This window comes from Danio rerio, chromosome 25 (genome assembly GCF_052040795.2).
Source record: "Danio rerio strain M-AB ecotype USA chromosome 25, GRCz13ab, whole genome shotgun sequence".
Lineage (NCBI taxonomy): Eukaryota > Metazoa > Chordata > Actinopteri > Cypriniformes > Danionidae > Danio > Danio rerio.
In genome coordinates this window covers 35,212,693-35,225,167 of record NC_141045.1, presented here as the reverse complement: position 1 = coordinate 35,225,167, position 12,475 = coordinate 35,212,693, and the positions used below count along the sequence as shown (strand labels likewise).

Below are 12,475 nucleotides of genomic sequence, written 5' to 3'. Positions count from 1 at the left end.
CGAGAGGATGACAGAACGTTGATAAGACTACAAGGATGCAAAAAGAGAGCACTCAGAAGAGGAAGCTACGGCTGAAATATCTTATCTAAAACAGCGCCTACCGCCCCATCCAGACAAGCTGACGGCGACTGGTACATGAGCGTAAACAGAAAATTAAAAGACAAAAAAACAGGAATGTGTCTTTGTTATGAAAGCACCATAAAAAGGGCCAGGTTATTGGCAAACCATCATTGACTCAGTATTGTTAGCCTAATAAATCAAGCGTCGTCTTCGATCTGGCGGAAGATAATCTTTTCTTCGGATCTGGATCCTGCTCAAACACAGCATTAGACGCAAACGGAGCTCGAAACTCGGAGAGATTTATGGGCAAGCAAACAAAATTAAACGGAAAGAAAAAAAGAGACAACTCAATAGTGCAGCTAAAGTCAGAATTATTAGCCCTCCTGTATATTTCTTATGATGACAGAACATAATATTTCACGAGATATTTCTCAAGATACTACACTACCTGACAAGTCTTGTCGCTTATCCAAGTTTTAGGAACAACAAATAATAAGTTGACTTCTAGTTGATTTTTTGGTATCAGAAGTGGCTTATATGAAAGGCAAAGGCCTCTAGATTACACTTATTTTAACAAAATCAATGCATCCATACATCTCTGCAACGACTCAAATTTTTTAATTAATAAAGTCATCTGGAATGGCAGAGAAAGCGTTCCTGCAGGACTCCCAGAGTTCATCAAGAGTCTTTGGATTCATCTTCAATGCCTCCTCCTTCATCTTACCCCAGACATGCTCAATAATGTTCATATCTGGTGAATGGGTTGGCCAATCCTGTAGCACCTTAACCTTATTTGCTTTCAGGAACTCTGATGTGGAGGCTGAAGTATGAGAAGGAGCGCTATCCTGCTGAAGAATTCGCCCTCTCCTGTGGTTTGTAATGTAATGAGCAGCACAAATGTCTTGAAACCTCAGGCTGTTGATGTTGCCATCCACTCTGCAGATCTTTTGCATGCCCCTATACTGAATGTAACCCCAAACCATGATTTTTCCTTCACCAAACTTGACCGATTTCTATGGCTTGTTGTGGGTTCCAGTAGGTCTTCTGCAGTATTTGTGATGATTGGGATGCAGTTCAACAGAGGATGGCTAATAACAGTACGCTCAACCTGAACCCCCCCCCTTCAGGGAGGCCGTAAATCAACCTTGTTGTCGTCAATCTATCACAGTTGTCCATCTTTCACATTTTTTATCTGGGTTTGAAGGAAAACCAAAGCTGTTTGGTGGATTTCAGTAACAGTGGAGCGCGGTGGTCTAATCAAGAGAGTCGGGTTATCAATGCGGTAACAGACTGTTGAAGGAAGCATTTCAACGGTGGTTAAACGAGGATTACAAACACTCAAACAGCAGGCTTTGAGGGCTGAAGCTGATAGCCTTGCGGTTGTAGAGAAGAATCAAACATGTGAAGGAGAGACCGATATGTGTGATTAAATGTTAGGAGGGAGTGAGATGATAAGAAGTGTGAGGGATTGGCTCAGGATGGCTGTTTTGGAGGTGTACAGGCTAAAAGGGCTGTTAGCATTAATCATGCTACTGACAATAAAACGCCACTCAATATCCACCCGGAGGATTCCCATACACTCCTGCATTCACACACATAGACTACTGCCAATTTAGCTTATTCAGTTCACCTATAGCGCATGTCTTTGGACTGTGGGGGAAACAGGAGCACCCGAAGGAAACCCACGACAACACGGGGAGAACATGCAAACTCCACAGAGAAATGCCAACTGACCCAGCCAGGACTCAATCCAGTGACCTTTTTGCTGTGAGGTAATTGTGCTACCCATTGCACCACTGTGATGCCAACTTAATAATTACATAATATAAAATAATATAATGTTTATAGTGTTTATTTTTTTAAATAATATACAGTTGAAATATAAAATATTTGTCCTCCTGTTAAATTTTGTAAAATATTTTTTCCTCAGTTTCTGTTTAACGATTTTTGTCAACACATTTCTAAACATAATAGTTTTAATAACTCATTTCTAATAACCGATTTATTTATTTATTTATTTATGATGACAGTAAATAATATTTGACTAGATATTTTTCAAGATACAAGTATTCAGCTTAAAGCAGGTTAATCAAAAAAAATTAACTGCTTATATTAGTAAAAATAAATCAAATAAGACTTTCTCCAGAAGAAAAAATATTATAGGAAATACTGTGAAAATGTCCTTGCTCTGTTATACATAATTTGGGGAATATTTAAAAAACAAATAAAAACTCACAGAATGGCGAATCATTCTGACTTTAACCATATGGCATACTTATTAGCCCTCTTGTAAGATTTTTAATTATTTTTAAAAATATTTCTCAAGTTCTCTTTAACAGAGATTTTTCCAACACTGTTTTAATAACTATATTTAAAAACTACAAATTCCCATAAGACTGCATTGAGTACTATATATATATATATATATATATATATATATATATATATATATATATATATATATATATATATAAATATATATATATATATATATTTTTTTTTTAACTGCAACTTTTTTTCAGATTTACTGGATGATTAATCCTTCAAAAGATTTCTTTTTTGAAGCCTTTATTTGAAATGAAAACCTTTTGCTTTTACCCTCATATTTTAGTGGTAGTGCTTTTCTTTAACAACAAAAGACATTTTTTACATGTGTAAAAATATGCTCAGATTAATTGCTCAACGTAAAAAACTGGAATGTGTTGACATTATATGGAAAAATATAATAGTATAATTTATATATATATATATATATATATATATATATATATATATATATATATATATATATATATATATATATACACACACATATATATATACATATATATATATATATATATATATATATATTTCACATAATATTTTCTAAAATATTCACATGATTTTAGAATATATTATTAAAATAATAACAACTATAATTATTATTTAATTTATAATGATAGTAATAATACTTTGTACATCTATTATTAGATCTAACATTATTAGTAATAATCTTAACTTAAAAATCATCATACATAAAAATACATTTTATGTATTTTTAAATACATAAAATCTGTATTTAGTACATTTATATATATATATATATATATATATATATATATATATATATATATATATATATATATATATATATATATATATATATATATATATCTTTTTTTTCCAACATTTTATTGATAATAAATAATAATAAAACAAAAAATATTCTTATTTAATAAAAAATAAATAATAATAATAATATTTTGTAAATCAATTATTAAATATTAAATTATTAGTAGTAAACCAACTTGTATTTGTATTATTATTTTTATTTATAAGAAAACAAAAATTACAAATTACAACCCCAATAATAATTCAAATAACCTCCTTTTGCATAGAATATTATTATAGTTAATAAAAAAGGTAAAAAAATAAATAAATGACCATCAATTACAAGCGTTTTATTTTTTTAGGTTTTGTTTTTAACAAATGAAGACATTTTTTACATTTGTAATAACACGCTCTGATGAATTGCTCAAAGTAAGAACCAGGAGTGTGTTAAAAAAGTAAACAGGGTCCATTTCGGTTTCAGGTTGACTCTAAAGAAAATTACAAATGAATTTCTTTGCCCCCTTGAGTCTAAACACACAGGCTATCAGCTCTGAAGCCCCGGAATAATCTCCATATGGGCAGAAGAAATGCGCAGCAGTAGTTTTTGCTGCATTATTTCTCAGATGCACACATGTAAACACCGGCAGGCTGTGTCTCAGTCTTCTGCCAGTGCTTACGTTAGCCTGAAACAGTCAAATATTCTCCATTTCTCCATGTGGATATACAGCACTGCCAGATCTATGCTCGTGTTTATGTCATTTAATTGAGTGTAAATGTGCTGAAGTGCTTCACGTGATTGGTTGCTGTTGCTACAGGCAAAAAAAAATAACAACGATGAAATGAAAATGGACTCGTTGTGGTTGATTTTGAAGTTTTGCAAGCAACTGTGGCAGTAACTTTTCTTTTTTCTGTCAAAATAAAATGTGTGTTATAGACAACATACTACTGTTTAAAAAGTGCAGGGTCCTTTAGATTCAAGTGGTTTTGCAGAAAATCTCAAAGCTGCTAATATAGACATTAAATAAAAGTGAAATTTTTTTAACATTTTTATTGTTTTTAATAAAAATGGTTTTATATGTAAATATTTAGTAAAATCCTTCAGAACTCACTGAAATATGCCGATTTGACACTCAATAACACATTTTATTATTATTCATAAATTAAAGTATAAAAAATTAAAGAAACCAGTAATAATGACTATAATATTAGTAAACTTTAAAGTATTTAATAATAATAATAATAATAATAATAATAATAATAATAATAGTAGTAGTAGTAGTAATAATAATAATAGTTTTAGTAGTAATACTACTACTACTGCTAATAATAATAGCAATATCAATAATAATAATAATAATAATAATAATAATAGTAATAATAATAGCAATAGTAATAATAAAACTAATAATAGCAATAATGATAATAGTAGTAATAATAATAATAGTATCAGTAGTAATAATAATAATAATAAAATTTTAAAAAGCAATATCAATAATAATAATACTATCAGTATTAATAATAATAATAATATCAATAATAATAGTAGTAATAATAATAATAATAGTTGTAGTAATAATAATAATTATAATAGCAATATTAATAATAATTATTATTTGTATTAAAATAGGAAAAAAATCACATAATAATTCTGAACTATAAAGTATTTCATACATTTTTACAATTATTATTATTAATAGTTAGTAATAATTCAAAATTAGGACATTAATTCTTAGATAGGATAGAATTGTTAAAGGATAGAATAGGAATCGCATACAAATAATAAACTTTGATTTATAATTTTATTAGTGATAAGTAAAAGATTTAATATTTTAATTACAACAACAATATTTTGTATATTGGAATATTTTCTTCATTTTTATTATTTTTATCACTGTGATCTGTAAACAACTGACTAATAATTACTTAACTAGATTATTTCATAATATTTTAATTTATAATATTTTATTATATACTATACTATACTACTACTACTACTACTACTACTACTACTAATAATAATAATAATAATAATAATAATAATAATAATAATAACTACAACAAAAGTAATAATAACAATAATAATAATTATAGCTATAATAATATTAATACTACTACTACTACTACTAATATTAATAATATTATTATTGTTATTATTATATATTATAATAATATTATTGTTACTATTTAATATTATATAGTGTATAATTTTATATTATTGTTGTTCTTTTTATTTCTAAAAACTTTTGTTAAACAAAACAAATAATTATAGGTGTTTTAACATGAACAAAATAACTTTTATTTTGGAATAAAATAATATTATTTTGTACGTTTATTAAAAAATTATAAATAAATAAATGATTGGTATTTTATCATCAATTATAGAGGGTTTATTTCGGCACAGATTTTTTTTGCCCAAATGGTTACAAACAGGAAAATGACAAAGAATATTACAAACATTAATACAGTAATTTAAATTTTAAAAGATTCATGTAAACAAAAACTACTCCAATTCATGCTGATGTGCGTTAAACTTTTTTTTTTGGATAGAAAAACACTAGCTAAACGCAGTGCAAGGCAGAAAAAGCTCAAACCTTTTTTTATTTTTACCAACACGCCACATGCAAAGAGGTAAAAACCATGTAAAATGATGCCACAATTCAATCCGTCACACCACTTTCAGACAGCAACACACACGCAAACGAGTGCATCCAAGAAACCTGAACATTTATACGACCCAGCAGCAAGAATTTTGGCCAAAATGCATCTCAGCCGAATAACTTGATCTCATTTTTTCCAGCACCTGCCAGAGCTGCCGCCACCGGCGCTGTTTTCAATAATAAACCCTGACCAGAAGCCAAACGGCGGCATTAAAAACAGCAGCTTGTGTCCTGAAGGGAAGTCACAGGTTTAAAGACTTTGTCAAATTAGCAAAGTGGGCTGGGAAGATATGAATATTCACGAGGCGTTATTCCCAAAACCCAATCATCTGTCACCCCCCCCCCCCCCCCCCCCCTTTAATTCAATCATCAGCCCTCATTTAATTATCCAATATAATATGCAAATCAAGCCAACAATGGCCAACAAATGCTAATTACCTACATCAAAATAATTAAATTGGACGGCGGCAGTGCTGGAGGACTGAACCGCCATAAAAACAGAGGCCGTTTCTTTAATTAAGAGCAAAAATGTTTTAAATTAGAAGGCCATAAATTGCGAGGACTCCCTTCACCATCTCCCAAGGGGACATTAAGACGTCGTGGTTGTGATTAGAGACGCACCAATCGAGCGGACAGAAATCCGAACTGTTTTTTTGGGTTTTAATCTGGACGATTTGTGAGTTCTGGAAACCTGCATTCAAACTGCACTGCAACAAACAGGTCAGATACAAAACACAGATCTACATTGACAGCTCACGCACGATACGGAAAAACATGAGATATTCTGCTTTGACTTTAAAGAACCCCTATTATGGGTTTTTAAAAATAAGCTTTCATGCAGTGTGTAACACAGCTCTAAGGGGGAATGAAAACATCAACCCAGGCTCATTGTGGAAACGTAGCCCCGCGGACGTTTCTGGAGACCGCGAAATACGTCCCGGGAGGTAAGTATTTGTGTAGTTTTTGCGAATCCGCAAGAGGCCGATGCGAGCACTTTTTCGCGTCTCGAACGCCTCTCGGGAGCGCGCACCGTTCGTGCCCGCACTGTTCTCGCGTGAAAAGCCACCGGAGGCTGCTGTCGAGAGACCGTCTGTCCGACTGACTGACTGACTGAACGATAGACTGGGCGGCCGACCCAGCCACCCTCCTCCTTCCCTAAACCCAAGTGACTATTTACAAAAGCCGTCGAAAAAAGAAAAGCAAAAGCCCTCTTTCAGCCAATTTTGATCGCATTCTCGCCCCGTCACGAAGTCGTTCGCTTTTATTTTTTGGATTCTGTTTTCATCTAACCTGATTTCTGGAACCGCTCTTCCCCGGAATAGAATCCGGTCGTCGCCACGGCCGGCTCCTCCTCCTCCGGGCTTCCGCTCCGCAGACGTAACACTACGAGCTAAGCAGACAAACTGGTTGAGCCGAAGAAGAGGAGCGGCGTCACACCACCGCGTAGCGTTTGCTTGCAAAAAACGAAATGCAGCCATACATACCTCCGGCCACGTAAATCGCGGTCTCCAGTAACGTCCGCGGGGCTACGTTTTCAGAATGAGCTTGGGTTGGAAAACATCCAGCTGAGGTTTAAATCTGAAAGTGCAGCATGTTTAAAACTATTGACTCTTTAGGAAAATATTTAACTCAGAGTCGAATAAACGAATAGAGTTGGGTTCGAATCTTTTGTTGGATCGCATCGACGTCGACACGGTACATCTCCAAATATGTACTTACAGTTCCGTTAAAATGTGCACGCGCTTTCCCTCCACACACTAGTGGTGGCACAGGGGATCACGGGACTGATCATGACGCGAAGATGACGATCACAGACTGATTCGGCTGCAGGCAAGGCCCGAGCAAACTAAACTGGTGCTCTAGGCAAAAGATGATCATGCCGCCCTCAAACTGAAAGTGATAACGAGAGACGGGGTTGTGATTGTGCGTACGACAGCGAGAATCGCGGCGGTGGGGGGATTATCGCGGACAAAAGAGAGAAGATGTCGCCGATGCCCTCTCTTTAGGCCGCCTGGTTCGCTTCTATGGACGCGCCAGCCCTGGCTGTGGAGATTAAAAGATTATTCATTTTCACAACAACACCACAGTATAGCCAACCGTGTGCTGTGTTTGCAGGATTTATTTTATCTTTGCCATGATGACAGTACAGAATATTTGACTAGATATTCTTCAAGACAATTCTATAGAGCGTAAAGTGACATTTAAAGGCTTAACTAGGTTAATTAGGTTAATCAGGTTAGGGTAATTAGGCAAGTTATTGTATAACGATGATTTGTTCGGTAGACTATCGAAAAACAATTAGCTTAAAGATGCTAATAATTTTGTCCTTAAAATGGTGTTTAAAAAATTAAAAACTGCTTTTATTCTAGCCGAAATAAAACAAACAAGACTTTCTCCAGACGACAAAAATATTATCAGACATGCTGTGAACATTTCCTTGCTCTGTTAAACATCATTTTGGAAATATCAAAAAATAAAATGCTAATGTACCTTGCCTAACTGTGTGAATCGTGGTTTAAGTGCTGTGTAATTTTAAATGACTGAAGATATAAAGTTCACTCAGTGATAATGCTAATAAACACATTCATGATGATCTCATGTTTATCTATTTATTTATTTGTTTTACTAACTTAAAAAAAGACCAATAGAAAAGAAATGGGAGCACTGGGTGTGATGTGCGCATAACTTAAACCCGAGTGAGTGTGGCCTAAGTCACACCTGACACACAGTGGCGGCATCCAGGTAAACAGAGCATTCAAACGCTATCAGGGACTCGCACTTCTCCACGCCAGGCTGATCTGTGATCGGTGATCTACTCTGCCAGGTGAGCCGAGCCCCTTCCTCTCCAACCGGGACCAACAAAGAGCGGGACGACTGCCAGGCGGACCACAACAATGCTTGCAGCGAGCGAGCGAGTGAGTGCACAGCACAGAGCCAGCAGAGGTGCCAGAGCCCTGCATTATTCAACAGCCTGCTTTTGTTGCCTTTGTGCTGGATGTTTGTAAGGAGTAAAGTACACCTGCTCTTGATCTAATGACCAGCAAACATTATACACACCTCAGTGACGGACACAAGAGGATCCTTTACTGGCCTGCAAAACACCATTACTTGCAAACTGCCCCTCATTCAGAAAAATCTGTGATGATTAACCCTTTGATTGAATCACATTTGTGGCGACAGTGTTTGTTTGAGTTTGAAGAGGCTAAAAACATTTGATATGTTAAATAAGACATTCAATAAATAACCTGAAAATATGACAGCAATTTCATAAAATATATTTGAACATATTAATTTACTATAAACTTAACATATATGGAAAAACCTTTATGTTCTTACGTGAGAAAAATATATTATATTAAATTAAATTATATATTAATAAATATTATACTTGTTAAAATTATATACATATAAACACAATTATTTACACACAAATAATATAATTTAATAAATAAAAATATAATTAATAATATAATATAAATAACAGTAGCTCAACTGGTTTAAAACATATGAAATATGATATGATTTTGCCCATCCTTCAGGGGCCAGTTTATGTTGCAGTTGAAATCCTACACAATCATTTTTAGTGATATTGCGAAATTCATTTAATGTATTTATATAATAATTAATATAAATCATATTATTTACTAAAACAACAACAAGAACAAAAACCCACAATAATAACCATTTATCAAGTGAACAACCATATTTGGTAACAGAATCAAAATTCAGTGTACACTCATATAACTACATTCATAAACCTTAACATGTTAATATGCGTGTATATTAAGCAGCTGCAGTAATGAGGATGACTCACCTGGTTGTCGGGGTGGTTGACGGTGAAGTAGCCGACGCAGATGATGAGCTCATGAAGAAGATCCTCTGAGCTCTGCTGAGAGCAAAACCACAGCAAAGAGCTCACAATGTGTCTGAAGGCCAGAGAGAGACCCTCCGCTCCTAAAACACCCTGCACAGAACACACACAGGTTGGTTTTTGTTACTTGTGTGAACATTAATAGGATTACATTGTTTTTATACAGTACAAACTGTATTTTCTATTGCTCTACCTCAACTCTACACCTTAAAAAAACTGTGTAGTTTAACTTTCTGAACAAACTCATTATGTAAAATTTATCTGCTTTTATAAATAGGAACATCAGCAGTGTCTTCATAATTCACCATGTGCTTATAATACTGGTGTTGTAACCATGTCATTATACACATTTGTGTCCTAATACGTCACAAAACACACATACATTTATATTAAGGTAGACAGTCAGTAGCAAAACTCCAGCTTGCAAATCTGAATGAGAACTAGTCATATTAATATTTGTATTTGAAATTGACACTCACAGCTTTAATGTGAAAAGCTGAATCACTCGATTTGCCCACAAAGACAATAATCAAAACACGTGTTTTGATTTCAAAGTTGCAGATTGATAGTAATCAATTAATAAATAAAATGAGTAAACAAAACAAACAAACAATATAATGCATTAATAAATAATGAATGAACAAACATACCAACCAACCAAACAACATACTACCAACCAATCAGTGTACCAACCAACCAACATACCAGTCAAACAATGTACTAATTGACCAACCATACAATGTACCAACCATCATACCCACTAATCAAACAATTTACCAACCAACATACCAACCCACCAGCCAACTAATCAATACATTAACCAATCAAAGTACCAACCAATGTACCAACTAACCAACCAACGTACCAAGCAACCAATATATCAACCAACCAACCAACCAACCAACCAACCAACAAACATACCAACCATCATACCAACTAACCAAACAATGTACCAATGTACAAACCAACGTACCAACCAAAGTAACAACCAAACAACTTACCAAGGAATGTACCCACCAAGCAATCAACATACCAACCAACCAACCAACCAACCAATCAAATAATGTTCCAATGAACAAACCAATCAACCAACCAACCAAACAACCTACCAACCAAGCAATATATCAACCAACCAAATAGTGTACCAACCAACCAACCAACCCACCACCATAACAACCAACCAACATACCAATCAACCAAACAAAATGCCAACCAAGGAACATACCAACCAACTAAGCAACATACCAACCAATGTACCAGCCACCCAAAGAACTTACCAAACAACATACCAATCAACCAAACAACATACCAACCAACCAATATTTCCACTAACCAAATAGTGTACCAACCAACCAACCAACCAACCAACCAACCAACCAACCAACCAACCAACCAACCAACCAACCAACCAATCAAATAATGTTCCAATGAACAAACCAATCAACCAACCAACCAAACAACCTACCAACCAACCAATATATCAACCAACCAAATAGTGTACCAACCAACCATCCAACCCACCAACATAACAACCAACCAACATACCAAGCAACCAAACAAAATGTTAACCAAGGAACATACCAAACAACTAAGCAACATACCAACCAATGTACCAGCCAACCAAAGAACTTACCACACAACATACCAATCAACCAAACAACATACCAACCAACCAATATATCCACTAACCAAAGAGTGTACCAACCAACCAACCAATCAACCAACCAAACAAAATGCCAACCAACCAACGAACATACCAACCAATGTACCAGCCAAACAAACAACTTACCAAACAACATACCAACCACCCAACATACCAACAAACTAATGTTCCAACCAACCAGTCAACCAACTAAACAACTTATCAACCAGCATACCAACCAACCAACCAACCAACCAACCAACTAACCAACATACCAACCAACCAAAGTACCAGCCAAACAAACAACTTACCAAACAACATACCAACCAACCAACATACCAACAAACTAATGTACCAACCAACCAGTCAGCCAACCAAACAACTTATCAACCAGCATACCAACCAACATACCAACCAACCAACCAGGTAACCAACTAAAGTACCAGCCAACCAACCCAACCAATGTACCAACCAACAAATGAACTTATTAATCAATCAGTCAATCAATCGATTTATTTTGATCATATGTTCCACTCATAATCATTATAATTAACCAATATTGACCAAAATGATCATGATTAAGCTTCACTTCCAAAATCTATCATCCCTAGGTTTTATCTTTCAAATTTTACGACCAGCCAAGGACAGCATGTGTTTTATGTATTTATCATTTTTATCATTACATTCTTATACAGAAAGCTATAAAATTCAATTGACTCTCCTGATTTCTTTCACATGACTGTACATGGGTTTGTGCAGGAAAACTAATGACAATATGTTTCAGTCAATAAATCATTTATTTATTAAAGGAGGCAACAACTCAACAGCATGAAAACTAATATCCATAAAAGCATAACAGAGGACCAGAAAGGCCACCGACACTGTTGACTTCATTATATGAACAAAAACAACACATTTAAAAAATTAATATGATATTTACTCTTCTGCGGAAGAATGTAACAAGAGTTTTCTCATCAGGAGGGGATCTACAGTACAAGTCGATGACGGCCAGTGAAGGTGGATCTGGTTCTTGAATCGGTAGTCCCATCACAAGACCCCCAATTCCCTCAACTAAAGAGATGCTATCTGCTGGTCTAGAGACAGTATTTGTTAAACATGTCAACATGACTGAGCGCCTCAGGGTCAGCGCTG

At 34.4% G+C, this 12,475-nt stretch overlaps 1 protein-coding gene across 4 annotated transcripts in view; it reads right to left on the bottom strand.

The window, feature by feature from the left end:
* The window catches only part of scaper (S-phase cyclin A-associated protein in the ER), a 213,899-nt gene that overhangs the window by 21,570 nt on the left and 179,854 nt on the right, over nucleotides 1–12,475 (bottom strand). For all 4 annotated transcript variants that reach the window (XM_087310256.1, XM_087310257.1, XM_087310258.1 and 1 more), the window contains 1 exon segment: nucleotides 9,625–9,774. In XM_087310256.1, coding sequence (XP_087166382.1) covers nucleotides 9,625–9,774 — 150 coding nt within the window.